This window comes from Mizuhopecten yessoensis, unplaced genomic scaffold (genome assembly GCF_002113885.1).
Source record: "Mizuhopecten yessoensis strain PY_sf001 unplaced genomic scaffold, ASM211388v2 scaffold10797, whole genome shotgun sequence".
Taxonomy (NCBI): Eukaryota; Metazoa; Mollusca; class Bivalvia; order Pectinida; family Pectinidae; genus Mizuhopecten; species Mizuhopecten yessoensis.
This window is the reverse complement of record NW_018408726.1, coordinates 370379-394704: the sequence shown is the minus strand read 5'-3', so window position 1 is coordinate 394704 and position 24326 is coordinate 370379. Positions and strand designations below refer to the sequence as shown.

Below are 24326 nucleotides of genomic sequence, written 5' to 3'. Positions count from 1 at the left end.
CCGCTGTTGTCATTGACCATACCGTTGGTAGGGTGAATATCGACAACGTGGCTTGACGTCTTGGTTTTGCTCGGGGTGAAGGTCACATTGATATAACTGTACGTGTCTTTGTTTACACTACACGTTACTGTTGCCGATGAGCCAATCAACCTATTTGCACCACTGCATGTTGCAACTGCAATATACAAATGCTTATCTTATACTTGGTTGTAACACGGGGTTTTGATAAGGAACATATGGCCTGCTAACATTAACAATGTTTCTACGATATCAAATATTAAATATAAACCTGATAATGAGACAAAAATTACATAGAAATAAAGAAAGATTACAATTTACAACTAAAAATGTTGGGGCAGGGTGGTTTCAAAAAAACTATGCTTAGAAATTTACTGCCCGTCAGCTTTTAGTGTTCAACATATAAATTCAGTATAAAATAAATTGATCTGGTACTTACAAATTATCCTCAAACATGTTTCAAGAAATCAGTTATTCGAAAGAGTTTCACAGATTTTAATGTTTTAAAGTTAATCCGGAGTTAACAGTTTTTAATGCAAATTCTTTACGAACTATAATGAAATCTCAAGTTTTCTAACAGAAATCTTGAGATTCTTCAAGAAGATCAGGGACAGGTTAGATTAAATGACTTTGTACATGTTTCGGAACTTAGCAGCTCCAGGTTCATCAGTACGCTCGGTACATGCCAGCTTTGAGTGGCCATCTATAGTGCATACAGTAAATGTACACGTCAACAGGTAAACACAATGATTTAACATCTGATTTTAAGTCGCGATGAAAAATGTTGGTCTTAAGTATTTTTTTATTAAATTACCTTTAACATTTTATTCCAGACCATTACTCTATACATAAAAAAGTGGCATGCACTCCTTGCTTTTCTTCAAAATATGTATTTAGAAAACTAACCAAAAGGGCTATTGAGTATCACTGGCAGTTTGAACGATAAATATTGAACTTGTTAGTAATACAATTTTGATAATTGAATGGAAAATAAAGTTTAACGCCATATCACTGTATGGTTGCCATTCAAAATTACGGAGTTAAAACTTATTTATGATATGAAATGCTGAGAAAACATAAGCGTTTGGAAGACAAGTCTCTGATATTTTACTATCTAAAACGCATCAAAGCCTAAATATATTCAATAATTAACATTCATATAAAAATAATGAAAAATGAATCTATTCTATTTCGTGATATTATTTACAAAGTTAACATAAGAAATTTATGATCACTGATCTGCGTTGTGTATAAAGCAGTCGGACATATTAGCATATACTTAGAACAGAAGCGATTACGTACACTTTTGTATATATGTTTAAAATGTATTGCTACTCACTAATTTAGTACTTTTAAATCTATTTTTCAGCGAACCTCTAGATGTAATGAGAAGGTAACTTAACCCGTTATGAACAACTGATTTAACCAGCAAAACAGCAGCGTCAAAGAATGCCTATGCTTTCTCATAATAGTGTCATAATAGAAGAAAACCATGTCCCTTTCTATGCTTATCGGTAAGTCACTTAAACTGTACAATTGTATATAAAAAGATACTTACATACATCTGGGGGAGGCAATGTTGAAGTTTGTGTGGTAGTGGTAGCTAAAAGAGAAAAACCAACACATTTTAGATTTGAGGAGAAAGAGTTCATTTCAAGTTAATGATCACATGAACAATTTAACCAGAGAGAAATTAAAGGTAGAGGAAATTCGCAGCGAAAGCCAACGTTCAATATCTCGATTTGTTGCTCGGTATTGTTCATTATGAATGTAAACGTTCTGTTAAAATTTAAATTGTTGTCTCATTTACCACTGACGGCTTGTTTCGGGTAAGACAAGCGGTTTTCATAAATATCATTTTAGTAACATCGATCTCTGTGTAGGAGGTTTTAGACTTTAAAATGAAATATCAGTTAAGTGGCATTTTTTGTTATTGTACATGTTCAGTCGACAATGAAATATATTCATTACAAATGGATACTACAGGATATTTGTTTACTCACTTGTTGTTGGTATGATACTACAAGGATAATTATGACAGTCACCACATAGGGGGGTAACAGACAAACCAGTATAGCACTGCTCTCCACAACCACCGCCAAAGGATAGGTCATTGGAACACTGAACATACTTGTTACAGCTATATGGGTGTGCTTTAAACGTATTGTCAGTTTCACCATTGCAAAAATCAGCTGAAACAGAAGAGAATCAATTAGAAGACTACCATCGAACCTTAGAGAAAAATACGTACAATTGTTTTGTTTTTAATTGGACACAAGACTCCAATCAATTATTATATAACACCTAACTGAGCATTCCTATTTCTAAATTGCATGAGATAACATAATATCATTGTTGTATTATGATGATGACATTTATCTTTAAACTCTTGCTTATTGGCTATCGTTTGTATCTTTATTATGTATATGTTGTTTTCAGTACACCTATTGTCTGTTTCATTGCGGAAATAGAGCAACTCACAGTATTTAACGTTGGTAATTTACCGTGATTTATCGTGGAACTTCTATTTATTTTAAAGTCTAAAATTATTCTCACCAGGTATCATATATAATACAGCAGTATCATTTTGTACTACATTGCCATCCTCAAGAACATCACTATTTTTGGCCCTGCATGTAATGGTACCATTTCGCCATTCAGCTCCTAGTTTTAGTCCAAATTCTAGCCTAGCTTTGTTGTTGCAGTTTTCAGTGGTCATAGTATTTCCTCCTGCTCTGGATCCATCATAGTCTGCTAATGGTACAGAATAAACATTGGGATCTCCTTGTTTAGTCATTGTGACCTCCAGTTGACCTCCAGGGTAACCTACGAATCCTTCACATACATGTTCAGATCCAAGTCGATCGGTGTCAATAACGAAATCTGGATGCAGTGTCATTGATACAGACTGTGGTTTAGCTAAAAACAGAAAAGGTAGAACTATAAATCATAATTCCAATAACAGATATCAAGTTACAATACGCAACAAAAAAGTTATCAATTCAAATGATGCCGTACATTTCAATTCGCAAAGTTAAATTTATTAGGATAATTAAGTATAATTTTCATTAATCAGCGTACAAAGATATCTGTTCTTACCCCATACGTTAAGTGTTACTGTCTGTGATTCGATACTTCTCCCACTTTTCTGAATTTGGAAAGTAAACAGTCCCCCATCATCACATTTAACAGTTTCGTATGTAATTTGGACGGACGATTGACTGAAAACGACATGCTCCCCCGTCTTCAAGTTTCTGTCAATCACATTCCCAACGGAAGTCACATCTGCCAGGTTCCTTGTCGCCTTGNAGTATTTATAGTCTCTAGAACAGAGGCCATACTTATTCACAACTTATTCATGACTTGCTCTGAGTATACATTGGTTTTGCTATTAAGAAAATGTGGGTCATATTTGAAGTAAATCTGATCACGACCATGTTTACTGAAAAACAAAAACATGACATAGTACAAGAAAGGCTATGCCTGTTGCTATTTCTGTTTGTCTTTTGACAATAAAATTGTTTGCTTTGAAATATGAAACTGATATGTTATACGGGAAACAGTTGTCTCCTGGACACCTAAGCAAAATGAAATCCAACATAAACCCACACAATAACCTTGGGTTACAGCAGGGTGTCTCTGAGCATAGGTGATCTAAGAAAAAGTATCATTGAATGCCATTTATCAGGCTAGGTACTGGGATTGAAATAAAGTCGCCTTGAAATGTTGTGTAAAGTGGCTATATTATAAGTACGTTCAATGGAAGAATACATACACTGGGATGTCGGAGGTGGTGTCGTTGTTGTCGTTGGTCCTTGTATTGTAGCTGTTAATAGAAAGACATGTAATTAGTACACAAAAGCCTGCTTTAGAAAATACTTAAACCAAAATAAAGCAACCAAAACAAACCATACAAAAAAGACATGAAAATAAAAAATAGAAAGATCTGATTAATGGAGCAGTATTATGTCTGATTAAAACAGTGGCGTTCCGATTTACACTGAAATTGCTCCGTTAGTATAATAATACTACCGGTTGTGAAATTAACTATACTAAGTCTTTGTCTTCTTGTTGTATTCTTTTTGTTTGTGTCATATGTACACACTGATTTATATGTAGCGGTGTATATGCGGCACAATCTATAAGAAGTTATAATTAATGGCTCTTACTTGTAATGTCCCATGGGCAAATAACTCCATCACAACCACCACAGGTAGCAAACAACGATCCGATGTTGGCACACTCGTTTGGATTGGGACACTGTGAGCCAAATGGATACTTGTTTGTACACCCTACGTACTTATTACAGTTTGTTGGGTGGTGCAAAACCTTCGGGGCGCTGGTTGTGTTACAGTGTTGTCCTACAAATAATCAAATTATACTATGTACTTAAGGTTTCAACAAATTCTATAGTTTAAGGCGACAAAAAGATAAGGCAACAATTTTACCTATCTACTCTGACACATGTTTCTAACAGGGTAAATGGATTTTGATTACATATGTAGTATACATGCAATTTGTGTAAGGACCAATACGACACAAAATACCACAAAATGATGGATTCAAAATGATGTATTATGACACAGGCATATTTTTATATAATTTTGGCATAGAATACATGTACCAATCACAAAATATGCTGGCATCTTTTCATATTATATTCGCATTATTTATCAATACAGAGCAATTGACGTAGACACCGTCTGGAATTTGTTAATTTTCTGAACGGAAAAAGGAAAACTAATATTCTATCATCTTAGAGTTAACAGTTAATCATATTAATACCATTTGATTGATATACAAGATAAGTAAAGAAATAACTGTCAACATAGATATATTCCATTATGTACAAAAACAATGATTTGGTTATTTAAATGGTTGTAAGTCAAAACTTCTATATTTTTTAAGCATTTTAATTTATAACGATTTTAACGACGTGAAGATAAAATAAGAATACGTACGAGGAATAAGTTCTAGCGTTCCAACGTCCGATTCGGTAGTAACGCCTAATTCCTGGTTGGTAGCAACGCACTTCACTTCTCCGCTGTCGTCAGCCGACGTGAAGTTGAGACCGAACTTGAAATATTTAGTTGTTCCACAACTAGTCATAGAAGTGTTTGTCGGATATTGAATAATTCTGTCGCTCAGGAATGGTTCGAACGTCGATTGTCCTTTCATCTTGTAAACAACTGTCAAATTCCCTGGAGGAAAACCAACTTCTGCCAGACACTGGTGTTCAAAACCACCCCTATGGAACATTAGATCTTGAATCTGATCCGGATTTAACGTCAGTGTTGGAGTCCCGGGGTTTCCTAAAAAAGCATGATCTATACAGACAAAAAATTAACACGGCAAGTAAAGTTGATGATTGCCAATATTTTCAGGTCTTACGGCCATCTTCAGGCGGTATTTATTAAAAGAAAACGAAAACATTAGAAATGAATCCCCCCTCCCCTGTTAATATTTCTATCTATATAAACGTTACACAAACTCTTGAACTAAAGATAAACTAAAGTGAATTTACTCGGGCAGTTCTAGTATATAATGTTGCAAATAAATGTTGCTGAAAGTTATCCGTGCTTGAAACGATAAAACCATGACCATGATCTTACCCATTGCGAGCCATTATACAATATTCATAATTTCGTCTCGTTAAAACTAGAGCTTACTGAATATTTCAAACGTCATGTTGGTGGTGAGAGGACTCGTTTGTCCAGTAGCTGTACACGTGTATACCCCACGATCCTCACAGCTCAAAGTTGAAAGTGTTATGGTAACAGACACCGACAAATCATCTTCTGTGATGGCATAAGATGCCCGAGGAGTCAGAGGTTCGCTAGGAGAGTTGCCTTTGACCAGGCTAAAGACAGATGTAATCGCTGTGGACCCTGTAGTTATCCTCGTTACCATCCTGTTTGTCCAGCCGGGCGCGTTCCGCACGTTGCATCCAATAACAATATCGGAGCTACCAAATTCCTCCCTCCTATTATAGGCGTTAAATGCAATATCTGAAAAGAAAATATTTTATCAGCTAGATATAAGTTAACGTTTGAACGTGATATTTAACGGCTTCTGTCATTTGCATAGTTATAATATTTTTCCCAAATATATTAGGTTTTGTCATTCTCAAAGCGTGATAATAATGAGCGCCCTGCAGATTCGGGAAAATAGCACGCCCACTGGATCTAACTGATAGTTACAAGCGCCGACAACTGTGAGGCCCCAAGTAGAATTGTGTATGTCTGGGTATCCTACATAGGGAACTTCGACAACTGTGAGGCCCCCAGTAGAATTGTGTATATCTGGGTATCCTTCATAGGGAACGTCGACAACTGTGAGGCCCCCAGTAAAATTGTGGATGTCTGGGTATCCTACATAGGGAACTTCGACAACTGTGAAGCCCCAAGTAGAATTGTGTATGTCTGGGTATCCTACATAGGGAACGTCGACAACTGTGAGGCCCCCAGTAGATTTTTTGATGTCTGGGTATCCTACATAGGGAACTTCGACAACTGTGAGGCCCCCAGTAGAATTGTGTATGTCTGGGTATCCTACATAGGGAACGTCGACAACTGTGAACTGATCTGCTGCCCCTATTGCAACACGTTGAATCTATGTATTTTATTTTTCCAACTATTTACCCTTTCTTTCTGTCTCTCTAGATACCCATCTTTATATGACATTGGCAGTTGCGAGAACGTTAAACCACAACGCAAAAATATGAATCATGATTGTCGACAAAAAATCTGGATTTATTTGCTTCCTATCGATACAAAGTTTCCCTGATACTAGCATGTTTATGGGAGAGAAGGATTGGATTTCATGTTATTGTTCTAGCTATGTTTATGAAGTTCATTAAGGTTCAAAATATCGCTGTGTTACGTACTTGAGATACATGCATGTTTCTGGTTTTAATTAATTCACTATCGTTATGTATTTGAAGTAGGATGAAAACAGCGTAAATTGATGATTTTCCTCTGGCTGCGATAACAGAAGTAATGGACAACAAAAAACAATGGAATGTGTTATCTTGAATGTAAATAATTTCTATAATATAATTTTTACGTTCATAAATATAAGTCTTGCATATTTACAACAATGAGAATGAAATGATACGTTAACATTGCACTTCTATTACGGTCATGTTTTCTTTCGTAAGACAAGTTATTCGACTGTAAGTAAAAATGAGTTGTGCTTACAAGTGTTTTCCATTATACTCAAGGTATTGGATAACTAGAATATACCTACCAGCTTGATGCACGATAATAAAGGCCGTAGAAGAGCTAACAGATGACCCCGCCAGTGCTGAGTTGTTCGCCACACATTTAGCCTCGGTTCCATTAAACTGTAAACTCGGAGTAAACGTGTATTGCACAGTTCGTGTTACTGTACAGTTTGACGTCACAGCCCCGTCAGTTACAGTCGGAGTGACGACATCGTATTCTGTGAACTCTGACCCTCCGGATGCCTTGGTGTACAAAGATAAACTTCCTGTTCCGATTGGTAGTTCGCCTACACACGTGATAGTACTCTCAGCTCCTTCGCTGTATGGAGTCGGGGCAGCAATTGTACTCGTAGGATTTGCTACAAAAAGTATTCAAAGAATGACATGTTTTCACGGCTTGAATTCCCAAACAGCCCCACCTTACAGATAATAAAACTCGTTATACGTAGATGTCAGTGTAAACACAATTTAAAACTATTTGCTAAAAACATTTCAAAATAATGTATCCTTGTGATACATTGACTGAAAATTTAAGCAGTATACTTTCTTATATCTCCTAACACATTATCTATTTGTTGAACTATTACCTGTAACGACAAGAACGGCTGTATCTGTGTAGTTTCCGTGTCCTGTCGATAGAGTACAGGTAAATACACCCTTGTCACTGCAGTGAGATACTTGGTTGTCCATGGTTAGGTTGAGAGAGGCACTGTTGGTAGAATATGATCCGGAAGCCCCAAAATTACTCTGTATATGTTCCACTACGGTTCCTGTAACAGGAAACGTGGCGATCGGCCCTCGAACGTCCGATGAAACAACCAACGAGGTCCAGTCGTCTGGTAGATTATTGACTGTACAAGCCATTTCTAAGTGTTGATATATTACTGCTGTAACGTCTTTTATCATAATCACTGAAACGAAAATAAATCAAACGAAGATAAAAACAGATAATAGCAATACTATTTAAAATTATTAAAAGATACAGAAATGTCTAGGTAACACAAAAATACAAAATAATCGGTGTAGGTGGCATAAGCATATTAATTAAGAAGCATTTATGATGAACAATATACAAAGTTAAAGATTTCTTATTAAGTAAGTAAATCATGTATGTTATGATAAGTTCACTCCAAATTTGAAGCGAAAACCAGTACACGTGTCTTCATTTTAACTAAAAATCAATGCGTCCAGATTTTCGATACCATTACATAATAATAATTTTAATAACCTTTTCTTAGCAAACTTTATTTAATTGTAAATTCTTCAGAATCTTTTCCTTTTGATCAAACCAGAAAATGGCAACTATAGAATACGATTTTACAATCATATCGACTCATCGGTATGATTAATATGGTTTGTTGGAAGCAATAGATGTGCTTATTGCATCTAAAATTTATTTATAAGAATATTAAAAATACTAAATCAAGAAAACCTCTCCGAAAACTTTTATCAAATAATATAGTTTAAACGCAAAGTCAACAGTAATAACTCAAACAATACATTGGACTGAACTGAAGCTTCATACTGTTCTATTACCCGCTTACCTGGAGGAATGAAGGTACTACTTGTGATGGAAGTAGTAGACGTAAAAAGAGTCGTTGTGATTGAAGGGGTGGTTATTGTGGTTGGAGTGGTAGTTGTCGATAGAGTTGTGGTTATGGTTGGAGTGGTGGTTTTGGCTGGGGAAGTTGTTTTGGTTCGAATGGTGGTCTTGGATGGAATGATTGTTGTGGTTGGAGTGGTAGTTGGGGATGGAGTGGTGGTTGGGGATGGAGTGGTGGTTGGAGTGGTTGTGGTGGTTGGAGTGGTTCTTGTGGCTGGAGTAGTGGTGGTGGATGTCGTTGGAGTAGTGGTTGTGGATGGGGTGTTGGTTGTGGTTGGAATAGTGGTTGTGGTTAGAGTGGTAGTTCTCGATGGAGTGGTAACTGTGGTTACAGTGGTAATTGTGGATGGAGTTGTGGTTATGGTTGGAGTAGTGTTTGTGGATGTAGTGGTGGTTGTGGATGTAGTGATGGTTGTCGTTGGAGTGGTTGTTATAGTTGGAAAGGTTGTTGTGGTTGAAGTGGTAATTTTGGTTGGAGTGGTGATTGTGGTGGGTATGATAAGTGTGGTTGGATAAGTAGTGGTTTGAGTGGTTGTTGTTGGAGTATTGGTTGTGGATAGAGTAGTGGTTGTGGTTGGAGTGGTGGCTGTGGATGGAGTGGTTGTTCTGATTTGAGTAGTGGTTGTGGTGGTTGTGTTTGTTGTTGATCGAGTGGTGGCTGTGATTGGAGTAGTGGTTGTGAATAGAGTGGTTATTGTTGTTGGAGTGGTTATTGTGGTTGGAGTGGTTGTTGTTGTTGGAGTGGTGGTTGTGGATGGAGTGGTGGTTGTGGTTGGAGTGGTGTTTGTGGATGGAGTGTTGGTTGTGGATGGAATGGTAGTTGTGGATAGAGTGGTAGCTGGGGATGGAGTCGAGGTTGTGGATGAAATGGTAGTTGTGGTTGGTGTTGTGGTTGTGGTTGGAGAAGTTGTTGTGGTTATTGTGGTTGTAGTGGTTGTTGTTGTTGGAGTGGTTATTGTGGTTGGAGTGGGTGTTGTTGTTGGAGTGGTTATTGTGGTTGGAGTGGTTGTTGTTGTTGGAGTGGTTATTGTGGTTGGAGTGGTTGTTGTTGGAGTATTGGTTGTGGATAGAGTAGTTGTTTTGGATGTAGTGGTGGTTGTGGTTGGAGTGGTGGTTATAGTTGGAAAGGTTGTTGTGGTTGGTATGGTAATTGTGGCTGGATAAGGAGTTGTGGGTGGGTTTGTGGGTATTGTGGGTGTTGTTGGGGTATTGGTTGTGGGTAGAGTGGTGGTTGTGGTTGGAATGGTTGTTGTTGGAGTGGTTGTTGCTGTTGGAGTGGTTGTTGTTGTTGGAGGGGGTGTTGTGGTTGGGGTAGGGGTTGTGGGTGGGTTTGTTGTTGTTGTTGGTGTGGTGGTTGTGGTTGGGTTAGTGGTTATTGTGGTTGGTGTGGTTGGGGTAGTGGTTGTGGTTGGAGTGGGGGTTGTTGTTGGAGTGGTGGTTGGTATGGTAATTGTGGTTGGATAAGTAGTTGTGGATGGATTTGTTGTTGTTGTTGGAGTGGTTGTTGTGGTTGGAGTAGTGGTTGTGGATGTAGTGGTGGTTGTGCTTGGAGTGGTGGTTGTTGTTGGAGTGGTTGGTATAGTTGGAAAGGTTGTTGTGGTTGAAGTGGTAATTTTGGTTGGAGTGGTGGTTGTGGTTGGGATGGGAATTGTGGTTGGATAAGTAGTTGTGGATGGAGGGGTTGTTGTTGTTGGAGTGGTGCTTGTGGTTGGAGTGGTGGCTGTGGATGGAGTGGTGGTTGTTGTGGTTGGAGTGGTTGTTGTTGGAGTATTGGTTGTGGATGGAGTGGTGCTTGTGGTTGGAGTGGTGACTGTGGATGTAGTGGTGGTTGTGGTTGGAGTGGTGGTTGTGGCTGTAGTGGTGGTTGTTGTTGGAGTGGTAGTTGTGGATAGAGTGGTGGTTGTGGATGGAGTACTGGTTGTGGATAGAGTGTAAGCTGGGGATGGAGTCGAGGTTGTGGATGTAATGGTAGTTGTGGTTGGTGTTGTGGTTGTGGTTGGAGAAGTTATTGTGGTTTTTGTGGTTGGAGTGTTTTTTGTTGTTGGAGTGGTGGGTGTGGTTGGGGTGGTGGGTGTGGTTGGAGTGGTGGTTGTTGTTGGAGTGGTTGGCATAGTTGGAAAGGTTGTTGTGGTTGAATTGGTAATTTTGGTTGGAGTGGTGGTTGTGGATGGAAGGGTGGTTGTGGTTGGAGGGGTGGTTGTGGTTGGTATGGAAATTGTGGTTTGAGTGGTGGTTGTAGATGGAGTGCTGGTTGTGGTTGGATTAGTGGTTATTGTGATTGGAGTGGTTGTTGTTGGAGTATTGGTTGTGGATAAAGTAATGATTGTGGATGTAGTGGTGGTTGTGGTTGGAGTAGTGGGTGTGGTTGGAGGAGTGGTTGTGGGTGGGGGGTAAGCTGGGGATGGAGTCGACGAGGGAGTGGGAACTGTGGGTACAGTGGTAATTGTGGATGGAGGTGTGGTTATGGTTGGAGGAGTGTTTGTGGATGTAGTGGTGGTTGTGGTTGGAGTAGTGGGTGTGGTTGGAGGAGTGGTTGTGGGTGGAGGAGTGGTTGTGGGTGGAGGAGTGGTTGTGGGTGGAGGAGTGGTTGTGGGTGGAGGAGTGGTTGTGGGTGGGGGGTAAGCTGGGGATGGAGTCGAGGTTGTGGGTGAAATGGTAGTTGTGGTTGGGGGTGTGGTTGTGGTTGGGGAAGTTATTGTGGTTATTGTGGTTGGAGTGGTTTTTGTGGTTGGAGTGGTGGTTGTTGTTGGAGTGGTAGTTGTGGTTGGAGTGGTGGTTGTGGATGGAGTAGTGGTTGTGGATGGAGTGTAAGCTGGGGATGGAGTCGAGGTTGTGGATGAAATGGTAGTTGTGGTTGGTGTTGTGGTTGTGGTTGGAGAAGTTATTGTGGTTATTGTGGTTGGAGTGTTTTTTGTGGTTGGAGTGGTGGTTGTGGTTGGTATGGAAATTTTGGTTGGAGTGGTGGTTGTAGATGGAGTGGCGGTTGTGGTTGGATTAGTGGTTATTGTGATTGGAGTGGTTGTTGTTGGAGTATTGGTTGTGGATAGAGTATTGGTTGTGGATAGAGTATTGATTGTGGATGGGGTGGTGCTTGTGGTTGGAGTGGTGGCTGTGGATGGAGGGGTGGTTGTTGTGGTTGGAGTGGTTGTTGTTGGAGTATTGGTTGTGGATAGAGTATTGGTTGTGGATAGAGTATTGATTGTGGATGGAGTGGTGCTTGTGGTTGGAGTGGTGTCTGTGGATGGAGTGGTGGTTGTTGTGGTTGGAGTGGTTGTTGTTGGAGTATTGGTTGTGGATAGAGTATTGGTTGTGGATAGAGTATTGATTGTGGATGGAGTGGTGCTTGTGGTTGGAGTGGTGGCTGTGGATGGAGTGGTGGTTGTTGTGGTTGGAGTGGTTGTTGTTGGATTATTGGTTGTGGATGTAGTGGTGGTTGTGTTTGGAGTGGTGGTCGTGGATGGAGTGGTGGTTGTGGATGGAAGGGTGGTTGTGGTTGGAGTGGTGGTTATAGTTGGAAAGGTTGTTTTGGTTGGTATGGTAATTGTGGTTGGATAAGTAGTTGTGAATGGAGTGGTTGTTGTTGTTGTTGGAGTGGTGGTTGTGGTTGGAGTAGTGGTTGTGGCTGGAGTGGTGGTTGTGGATGGAGTAGAGGTTGTGGATGAAGTGATTGTTGTAGTAGTTGTGGTTGGAGTAGTGGATTTGGTTGGAGCATCGGTTGTGGATCGAGTGGTGGTTGTGGATGGAATGGTGGTTGTGGATGGAGTAGTAATTGTGGTTAGAGTGGTGGTTGTGGTTGGAATAGTGGTTGTGGATTGAGTTGTGGTTGTGGTTGGATTGGTGTTTGTGGATGGAGTGTTGGTTGTGTATGGAATGGTAGTTGTGGATGAAGTGGTAGCTGAGGATGGAGTCGAGGTTGTGGATGAAATGGTAGTTGTGGTTGGTGTTGTGGTTGTGGTTGGAGTAGTTGCTGTGGTTATTGTGGTTTGAGTGGTGGTTGTGGTTGGGATGAATATTGTGGTTGGAGTGGTGGTCGTGGATGGAGTGGTTGTTGTGGATGGAGTGTTGGTTGTGGATGGAGTGGTGGTTGTGGATGGAGTGGTGTTTGTGGTTGGAGTGGTGGTTATAGTTGGAAAGGTTGTTTTGGTTGGTATGGTAGTTGTGGTTGGATAAATAGTTGTGGATGGAGTGGTTGTTGTTTTTTTATTGGTGGTTGTGGTTGGAGTAGTTGTTGTGGTTGGAATGGTGGTTGTGATTGGTATGGAAATTGTGGTTGGAGTGGTGGTTGTGGTTGAATTAGTGGTTGATGATGGAGTGGTCGTTGTGGTTGTAGTGTTGGATGTGGTTGGAATAATAGATGAGGTAGTGGATCGAGTGGTGGTTGTGATCGGAGTGGTGTTTGTGGTTGGTGTGGTTATTGTCGTTTGAGTGGTGGTTGTGGCTGGAGAGGTGGTTTTGGTTGGGTTGGTGGTTGCTGATGGAGAAGTTATTGTGGTAAAAGTGGAGGCTGTGGCTGGAGTAATGGTTGTAGATTGAATGGTTGTTGTGGTTGGAGTGGTGGTTGTGAATGGAGTGGTGGTTGTGGTTGGAGAAGTTGTTGTGGTTGTTGTGGTTATTGTAGTAGGAGTGGTAATTGTGGTTGGAGTTGTGGTTGTGGACGCAGTGGTGGTTTTGGATGGTGTAGGAGTTGAGGTAGTGGAACGAGTGTTGGTTGTGGATGGAGTGGTGGTGGTTGTGGTTGTATTGGTGGTTGTGGATGGAGTAGTGGTTGTATATGGAGTGTTGGTTGTGGATGGAGTAGTGGTTGTAGATGGAGTGTTGGTTGTAGATGGAGTGGTGGTTGTGAAAGGAGTGGTGGTTGTGATTGGAGAAGTTGTTGTGGTTGTTGTGGTTATTGTGGTTGGAGTGGTGGTTGTGGATCGAGTGGTGGTTGTGGTTGGAGTAGTGTTTGTGGATGGAGTCGAGGTTGTGGATGAAATGGTAGTTGTGGTTGGTGTTGTGGTTGTGGTTGGAGAAGTTGTTGTGGTTATTGTGGTTTGATTGGTTTTTGCGGTTGGAGTTGTGTTTGTGGTTGGAGTAGTGGTTGTGGTTGGATTAGTGGTTGTTGTGGTTGGAGAGGTTGTTGTTGGAGTATTGGTTGTAGATGGAGTGGTGGTTTTGCTTGGAGTGGTGGCTGTGGTTGGAGTGGTGGTTATAGTTGGAAAGGTTGTTTTGGCTGATATAGTAATTGTGGTTGGATAAGTAGTTGTGGATGGAGTGGTTGTTGTTGTTTGAGTGGTTGTTGTTGTTTGAGTGGTGGTTGTGGTTGGAGTAGTCGTTGTGGCTAGAGTTGTGGTTGTTGTTGTAATTGTGGTTGGGGTTGGTATGGAAATTGTGGTTGGAGTGGTGGTTGGGGATGGAGTGTTGGTTGTGGATGGAGTGGTGGTTGTGGATGGAGTGATTGTTGTGGTTGGTATGAAAATTGTGGTTGGAGTGGTGGTTGTGGTTGAATTAGTGGTTGTGGATCGAGTGGTGGTTGCGGTAGGAGTGGTGGTTGTGGTTGGTGTGGTTATTGTCGTTTGAGTGGTGGTTGTGGCTGGAGAGGTGGTTTCAGTTGGAGCGGTGGTTGTGGATGGGGAAGTAATTGTTGTTAAAGTGGAGGTTGTGGCTGGAGTAATGGTTGTAGATGGAGTGGTGGTTGTGATTGGAGTGGTGATTGTGGATGGAGTGGTGGTTGTGGATGGAGTGGTGGTTGTGAATCGAATGGTAATTGTGGTTAGAGTAGTGGGTTTGTTTGGATTGGTGGCTGTGGTTGGAGAGGCTGTTATGGTTGGAGTTGTAATTGTGGTTGGAGTGTTGGTTGTAGATTGAGTGGTGGCTTTGGATGGAGTGGTGGTTGTGGATGGAGGGGTGGTTGTGGATGGAGTTGTGGTTGTGGATGGAGTGGAAGTTGTGGTTTGAGTGGTGGTTGTGTTTGGAGTTGTGGTTGTGGTTGTGGTTGGAAATGTTGTTGTGGTTGAAGTGTTAATTATGGTTGGAGTGGTACTTGTGGTTTGCGTGGTGGTTGTGGTTGGAGTGGTGGTTGTTGTTGGAAATGTTATTGTGTTTGGAGTGGTGGTTGTGGATTGAGTGGTTGGAGTGGTTGTTGTGGATGGAGTGGTTGTTGTTATTGGAATGGTGGTTGTGGATGGAGTGGTAGTTGTGGTTGGAGTAGTTGTTGTGGATAGAGTGGTTGTTGTGGTGGTTGTAGTTGGTGTGGTAATTGTGGATGGAGTGGTAGTTGTTGATGGAGTGGCGGTTGTGGTTGGAATGGTTATTTTGGTTGAAGAGGTGGTGGTGGTTAGAGAGGTAATTTTGGATGGAGTGGTGGTTGTGGATTGAGTTGTTGTTGAGGCTGGAGTTGTGGTTGTTGATGGAGTGGTGGTTGTGATTAGAGTGGTGTTTTTGGATTGAGTGGTAGTTTTTGATGAATTGGTGGTTGTTGTTGTAGGAGTTGTTGTTGTTGTTGGAGGAGTTTTTGTTGTTTTAGCTTTGGTTGAATAGGTGGTTGTTGTTGAAATTGATTTCGAAGTTGGCCCAGGAGTGGTAGTTGTTGAAAAAGTTGTTCCTGTTGTTGTTATTGTTGTAGTTGCCACAATTGGTGTGTAAGTCACTACAATGACAGTGTCAACTATAAAGGCAAGGCAACCTTCATTAACGACGCCAGTTGGTGTGCACAGCACTACGAACAGAGTTTGTGTAAATGTTGCTTCTGTTATACCCGTCACGTCGCCAGTCACTGTTATCACAAATATGACGATGATGCTTCCTGCGCTACGAATATATAACAAATACAAAATATTCAGTATAGAAGCTGATATGCGATCATCTGGAAAAAAAATCCATGAAATATAAATGAAAATATATATTCTATTTTAATTGTGGGTGGCTTTAATTTTGACACATAACACATGTATCTTATTCCAACTATTAACAAATCCTCAGAAGAACTTAGTATGTTAAATTTATCAGAATTTGTTTTAATGCAGATGAAATGTTCAGTTACGTGAACTGCTTATTTTAGTCACCTGAAACTTTCCACTCTGCATGCAGGGGACATATCTCGGACTTCGCTTTGGTTGCTTTTGTAAATGTTTTCCATCTACAAGTTTGAAACGTACAGAATATATGCCTAGTTAGCTTGCAGTGTAAATATGATTGGCGTAATTTTACATGGTTAAAGGAGAATGTGTATAACACTAGATATGCCACAAATATATGTACATGTAGATAACACATCTCATAATGCACGTGTTCATTATGTGAACGGATACATTTCACTGGGGCCTAGGGGCCTAAAACTTTATTAATTAGCTTTATGATGTTTTGAAAGGAGAACACTAACAAAAGACAGTGCATATAATCCTGAACAATGTTATGAATAAAAATAGAGGGACATTTTCACATTTGGTTTTGATTCAAGGTTGATTCTATGTATATAAAAAAAGAAATTAATCATTCGTACAATGTTGCCTCCATCATACTAACGGGTGATTGACACCACAAGACAAACGTGTTCTTGAAGTATTTTAGTTCCGTGTTACTGACGCTAATTTTTTCGCGCTTTCGGTGTTCGATTTAACATGGTACTGTTCCAGTGTACAAAGTGGACATTAACATTGAATAACACGAGGGAATCAAAAGAGGAACCCCCAATGACTTAATTTATTAAGAAGAAAGAACCGTTAACTGACCCTAATGACTTATACATTATGATATCTCACCCAATTAAATCCATCAGATACCACATAATTCTTAAATATAAATGAATTATGCATACAGGTTTTTTCTTTCACGTGGATGTTATCATCAACTATTTAATTATGTATTCCCGTTTCTTTTCCACATACAGTTTTAATGTAACTTATTGTTAATAGAAACCAATTCAACAGTTATCTAAAACTGACATGTAAACCATAAGTATGGGTTGATACTTTTAACACTTCAACGTTCCTTTGTTATAAGTGTTGTCTATCGAAATTGAGCTCATAATTGTACAAGGTAATGTGCTTATCAACACATTTTAATTCATTCAGTCAGAAAATATAACCGGTGCTACTGTCAGGCTATACTGGCCTATATATAACCGTTTATATAATAAGTAATAAAATATAACTAGTGTCGCCCAAGGCTATACTGGTTTGGGTACAAAAATAATTAGTAACAAAATATAACTAGTGTCGCCCAAGGATATACTTCTTTGAGTACAACAATGTAAATAATTAGTAAGAAAATATAACTAGTGTCGCCCAAGGCTATTCTGGTTTTGGTAAAACAATGTAAATAATTAGTAACAAAATATAACTAGTGTCGTCCAAGGCTATTCTGGTTTGGGTAAAACAATGTAAATAATTAGTAACAAAATATAACTAGTGTCGTCCAAGGCTATACTTATTTCGGTACAACAATGTATATAATTAATAACAAAATATAATTAGTGTCGCCCAAGGCTATACTGGTTTGGGTACAACAGTTTATATAATAAGTAACAAAAACATGACCGGCTTGGCGCGAGGCAATACTTGGGTAGGTATAACAGTTTATATAATAAGTAACAAAAACATGACTGGCTTGGCGCGAGGCAATACTAGGGTAGGTATAACAGTTTATATAATAAGTAAAAAAATATTACCAATGTCGTGCCAGACTATACTGCTGTGGATACAAAAGTTTCTATTATAAGTTACCAATCCATCCAGTGTAGCGCAAAGTTTAACTAGGTATAAATAGCAGAGTACAATAAAAATGGGCTGATCCTTAAAATAAAGGGCATGTCTCAGATAAACATTGATAGTGGATTCATCCTGCACAACACATCTACATATGCATGTATATATGTTTGTGTATAAACTACATTTTGAATATATTGAATACATTATTTTTACCCAAGGTTTGACCTCCGCAGATAGTATTTTGTTTCTGAAAACATATTTTGAATTTAATATTTCCTACTCAGAAACAAAAATAGCATAGATCATTCCTGGGGATTTTTCACAATATTTACAAATAAGTACAAATAAGACTACATGGAAAGTTATCTTTTTTTGTGAAGACCAAAATGGCCAAAAGTATAGTCTCAAACCAAAGTCAATATTTTTTTCTAAAAAAAAGTATGAAGCCCACATTGTCCACTTTATCATGTATATGGCAATTTAAGTGCTGATTATTTTTATTGATTTTTATACATAAAATATTACAAGGATTTATTGTACAAAAATATCAACCATGGCCACCGTACGCTACTGTAAACTACTTTCATAACACTTCAGTAGTCAAACGTTGAAATTGAAATTTAGCGCCAAATAATTCAGTTACACCTAGCAATTTGATTTGAAACAAGACATACTTATACAAATTTACAGCGAGTCTTTAATCTTTAAGATATAAGTTATAATTTGTCAAGTTGATTTTGTACATATGTTACACAAAGTCTATATTCGGTTGAGGAATAGTGCTTTGTGTCTTTTCCGTCAATTATACGTTCGTTAGACATTGAATACAAAAAAGAATATTCCAATTACCGAGTCGTATGGTCACTCTGCAGCAAAACATATCAAATTATATACAAATGTGTTGTGATATATTGACTAGTATATATATGTGGCTTTCAGGGACAAATTGGGTGTTGAGGTAACAAATTCGATTTTTTTTAAATAATGCAAGTTTTATATCAACTATTTTAATGTACAGCTATATTACCAAAGAACAGAAAACAATATAATTTTGATCTGATTGTCAATGTCATGTTCAGCAATAAAAAAATATGGAGATGTATTTTTAAAATCTTACCGATGCACAGACATCTGTCTCTAGGGCCTTAAATTCAACTGAATCCTTTTGCTGCAGTCCGGCAGTAAATGTTTCATTCAAAGTGATCTGGAGCTTTGCTTCACCTGGTAAAAATATGAACAAACCTCTAGCATTCCGCAACATCATGATAAACTACATATATATTCTATGACAACATTTATCAAAGTGATCAATATAATCTACCCAACATAATTTTTAATTGATATCCTTTTTAATTTATAATGTCATCATTCTTTTCGAAGGATTTTCAGATAGAAATATAATTTTCATACTATCAATATATTGCAATGTCAAAATCACATCCTCTTGAATATTTCTCCACAAGTAATTATTGTTAAAGTGGATGTATGTGATTAAATACAACACAACGAATTTATAATCATTTCAATATATTTTCTACTTAAGCTTTGCAATATTTCGTAAAAAATATATTACCTGCAATTGCCCCAGCCGACGACATATTCGTTGCCGAAGTAGTTATGCTAGCTGTCGTTGTTGTTTCGGTGTCTTTTGTAGTGGACGGTGTTGTTTTGAGCGTGGTAGTTGAGATGGGTGTGGTCGTTGTTGAGGGCGTGGTCGTCGTTGTGGGATTGTTCGTTGTGGAGGTCGTGGACGTTGTTGTGGGAGTGGTCGTTGTGAAGGACGTGGTTATCGTTGTGGGAGTGGTCGTTGTGGAAGGCGTGGTCGTCGTTGTGGGTACGGTTGTCGTGGAGGGCGTGGTCGCCGTTGTGGGATTGGTCGTTGTGGAGGTCGTGGACGTTGTTGTGGGAGTGGTCGTTGTGAAGGACGTGGTTATCGTTGTGGGAGTGGTCGTTGTGGAAGGCGTGGTCGTCGTTGTGGGTACGGTTGTCGTGGAGGGCGTGGTCGCCGTTGTGGGATTGGTCGTTGTGGAGGTCGTGGACGTTGTTGTGGGAGTGGTCGTTGTGAAGGACGTGGTTATCGTTGTGGGAGTGGTCGTTGTGGAAGGCGTGGTCGTCGTTGTGGGTACGGTTGTCGTGGAGGGCGTGGTCGCCGTTGTGGGATTGGTCGTTGTGGAGGTCGTGGACGTTGTTGTGGGAGTGGTCGTTGTGAAGGACGTGGTTATCGTTGTGGGAGTGGTCGTTGTGGAAGGCGTGGTCGTCGTTGTGGGTACGGTTGTCGTGGAGGGCGTGGTCGCCGTTGTGGGATTGGTCGTTGTGGAGGTCGTGGACGTTGTTGTGGGAGTGGTCGTTGTGAAGGACGTGGTTATCGTTGTGGGAGTGGTCGTTGTGGAAGGCGTGGTCGTCGTTGTGGGTACGGTTGTCGTGGAGGGCGTGGTCGCCGTTGTGGGATTGGTCGTTGCGGAGGGCGTGGTTGTCGTTGTTGGAATGGTCGTCGTGGTGGACGTGGTGGATATTTTGGGTGTGGTAGTTGTGGTAGGTGTGGATGTTGTGTTGGACATGGTCGTTATGGAGGGCGTAGTCGTTGTGACGGGAATGGTCGTTGAGTTGGGCATTGTAGTTGTTGTTTGCTCTGTTTTCGTGGTTTGCGTTATTGTTGAGGTGGGCATTGTTGTTATGGTCTGTGTTGTCTTTGTGGTGGGTGTGGTTGTTGTGGTGGGAATGCTTGGCGTAGAAGTTGTTGCTTGCTCTGTTGTCGTGGTTTGCGCTATCGTTGAGGTGGGCATTGTAGTTGTGGTCTGCTCGGTTATCGTGGTTCGTTGGGAAATTGTAGTGGACGTGGTCATTGTGTTTGGCGTGGAAGTTTTTGTTGGCTCGGTCGTTTTGGTTTTAGTGGTTGGCATGGTAGTTGCTGTTGTTTGGTCGCTTGTTGTGGTTTGAATGCTTGTTGTGGGTTGCGTTGTAGTTGTGATGGGTGTGGTCGACGTTGTGGGATTGGTTGATGTGGTCGGAACGGTCGTTGTACTAGGCGGGGTCGTGTCTGGCGAAGTAGTAATAGTTAGCTCGGTCGTTGTTGTTAGAAGGGAAGTTGTGATGGTTGGTGTTGTTGTTCGCGTGGTTGTTGTATCGGGCGTGGTTTTTATTGTCGTTGTGGTTGTTGTGGAGGGCGTGGTAGTTGTTGTTGTGGTGGGGTCAGTCGTTGTGATCGGAGTGGTTGTTGTGGTGGGCGTGACCGTTGTGGTTGGCGGGGTTGTCGTTGATGTGGCTGTAACTTGTTTATAGTCCAACACTATGATGCTGTCTACTTCAATTGTGAGGTTGCCACGCGTTACAACTCCAGTGTCAGCTCCCAGAGCTGCATAAATGATCAGCTTAAACGTATCAGTAGATATGCCTGTCACGTCTCCAGTCACCGTTATCAAAAACACCACGATTATACTCCCATTTCTACATAAAATATGGAAACTAAACATTAATTACTAATAAAAGCATGTTATTTAATTGCAATATGCAAATATGGATCCCTCTTCTGTAATTTTTTTTTTTCATTTCCTCTAATAGGAAATCTGTTCCTTACCATAAAAAATCTGGTATAGAGTAAGTCATAATGTATATGATGTGGTACACTTACATGTAGTGGTGATAATGTGATATACGTGCAACAAACAAGCCGATGATTTGTTAAGATGTATACATTTTGTCGTAATAAAGACAATATAACAGTAATGTACACTTATGAACCAATTATTTTTAAATTAAGTATTATTAAATTAAAAATTGTCACGAATCAATTTATATCACATCCACATTGCAAGTCCGATTTTTCAAAAATACATTTATTATTAAAACAAAATACAGATCGGTTACTAGGTGCAATTTTATACACAATCAGTTGGAACTTTTGCTCCAGGTTAAACTAAATATAAGTATGTGCATGTTAATTTAGATTTAACGTAAATACCATTGCATATTAATTTACCTGAGTTCCTTTACTTCACAGACAGGTTTCATATCCTTAACTGAACTTTTGCCGCTTTTGTATATATCAACCATCTACAAAAAATGATAAGTCATGAAATATTATTGCGTGAAGAAATGATAAAATTTATTCAGATTTAGAGTGTTTATGTATGTGGCACCCTGTTAGATTTATTAATTTATTTTAATTCTTTATATTCCTAAAGATTCACTAAAATATATTGAGTCCAATTAGTATTACTTTGTATAATGTTGTGTCGTTGATTTTCATCCGCAATCCGCGCTCCGCATCCGCAGTCACCTAGTCTCGTGTGTTACGTTTGTTTTGAATGGAATGTATGTGAGTGTGACGTAATTGTGAACGTGATTGTATACCTGTTTGACCAGTGACAAACTGACCTCTGACACCTGTCGCATTGCGTGATATTTCCCGCGTTTATGTTTTATTTGCTTCTCTGTCCTTTCTTTTCTATTCACTTCCTATATGCTCCTGGTAGAGGCAACATCGCCATATAGAGATACTTACAGAATATGCATACCTTGCATATTATACTAGTGGATTCCCGGAACCACATACAGGGTAAGCTATGGGTCAATTAAAATATATAAGCTATTGCTAAACTTAATATTTATGCTGATAAATATTAATGCTCTATAATTTATATTTATGGAATGCTATAACTTGCCGTAAATTGCACTTATATAATTATGGGTGTGGTTATTGACTACGTGAACACTATTTTAACTATTTAACACTGATATTATACTTCGGTGTTGTTTACTGGTATCATAAGTATTATGTTAACCATATTCATTTATAGTTGTCTAGGCTACTTCTTTAAATAATTGTTTTATAAACCCTACATCTTTTAAAAAGTATCGTACGTTACAACGTGAATTGTCCATATGTAAATGTATTGTTAGGCGAGATCGTTTCTGTATATTGTCTCATGTGTGTTTTAATATTGGTACAGGGAAATAAATACCCACTGAATCAAAGGCATATGGCATATGAAACCTGGACTTCCTTGACGTATTGTTATACAAATATACCTCAAAATTACATGAAGTATTAAAAACCGTTGAGTCGTTAGAAAGACGAGAAAGCTTTCCAAAGATAAATGTACATAGTCCGCACAAGCTGAACTCTACATTTACCTTGACTTATAAAGAAAATACTCTAACAGTGTTGCGCTCTTCCAGCAACATAGCGATTTATAATTTAGTAAACATCATGAAATATTCGGGAGAAAGTGTCAATTACTAATCAGGAAGGCATTCCCAATAAAGTGGCTGTAATTATAATATTAACAATGAATTACGCTGTGGCAGATGCTTTTTATGAAATAATACTCTAATTTTTTATTAGTGCTATGGATTGTTCCTAACACGTTCTTACCTCTTTACAGAAATCACCTTCAAATGCTGTTCTGTTAGGTGAATTGGTGTCTATCAGCTCAGGTGTCAGTGCGCCGTTTATCGTCAACTTTACCCTGGCCTCACCTCAATTAAATATAAACGCATTCTCTACAGCTTTGTATAATAGATATTGTAGTAACTAATGCTATCTTTCCAAGAAAGATAGACAGTATTATCGGTCATATACTGTTTGAGTTGTCATGAAGTGAAATACAATGAAAATTACATGGTCATATCTTGGTGTATAATAATGTGTCATAGCGTCATTTGTGACTTCAAAAACCAAAAAAACTTATTTAAAAAACCTTCAGATCAAATGAACAATAAACAATCATCTTGCATAAATGAAACAAATGATATGGAAGAGTGCAAATGTAATAAGTGACAAAAACGCAATATAATCCCTTAATCAATCTATGGTTTAGTTAAGACTTAAGTTTTCTCCGATGCCTTATCAAACGGATTTGGTTTAAACTGAATTCGAATAATACAAATCACATTAGCAAACACGATGAGGAAACAAGTACTGTGTACTTATATAAATCCTTCTCATCTTTCTGACAAACTAGTGGCCTTATAGATTACTAACAATTGATAATAAGGTACATGTAATGAAACGAAGAAAAGAAAAAAATGTGCTAAGGGCCATGTTACGAACGATCAATTTATTCCACGATATTGTAAGTATTTCTTTCATTATGACAGCATGTGTGAGGTTTTCACAATTTCGTTTTATAAACATATAAATACTTATATTCCTTAACCAAAACATTAAGACTGGACAATGAAGTTTGGAACTATCTCGAATATTTCTATTTTATTAATTAAATTACTTACCTCCGACAGGTTTTGCTTCTTGTGCTAAAAGACAAAGAGAGCGCAAACGTAAAAGTTAATCATGTTTGATAAACTTAATTATTCTCACTAAATGAAAAAGCGCGATACACAAAACATAACAAGAATAAATGAACAAAGAAACGTTTTTACCCCTTTCTGATTTAAATATAATGGTTTCTACGTTCTATAGTGGATTATTTGTTTATATCAAGTCATACATGATTTTCAAAGAAACTGTATTTTGGGCGCGACAAATGCCGCTAACGAAACTTCAGTTCATTTTACCTATAACGAAGAACCTGAACTTATGTTGTGTTCAGCGACGGAGTCTTAACCGTCGTGTTGGTCGCTTAGATTTTTTTTTAAATACAGCATTATTTAGGGAGTGGTCGATGTTTCAGTAACTAGGGATAATGGTCATAGAAGGACAGACCTGGAGATGATACTGTGACATAAGACATTGGAGTTTAAATACAAGTACCATAAACAATGTTACCTGGATCTTGCTTTAGAACCACCAGGACTACCGTTATGGCCACGCCCACACAAGCTAGAAGACTGA

At 39.1% G+C, this 24326-nt stretch overlaps 1 protein-coding gene across 1 annotated transcript; it reads right to left on the bottom strand.

The window, feature by feature from the left end:
• Positions 1-2551: 2551 nt before the first annotated feature.
• On the bottom strand, positions 2552-20485 carry LOC110462423 (mucin-2-like). Its single transcript, XM_021516373.1, has 12 exons — positions 19107-20485; positions 14709-15216; positions 13460-13982; positions 8788-12946; positions 7831-8154; positions 7267-7602; positions 5688-6026; positions 4980-5330; positions 4188-4379; positions 3794-3844; positions 3118-3339; positions 2552-2937 (listed from the first exon to the last, which is right to left on the bottom strand). Exons 1-12 carry the CDS (start codon positions 20431-20433, stop codon positions 2552-2554), a joined length of 8718 nt encoding a protein of 2905 aa, XP_021372048.1. The 5' UTR covers positions 20434-20485.
• Positions 20486-24326: the final 3841 nt, after the last annotated feature.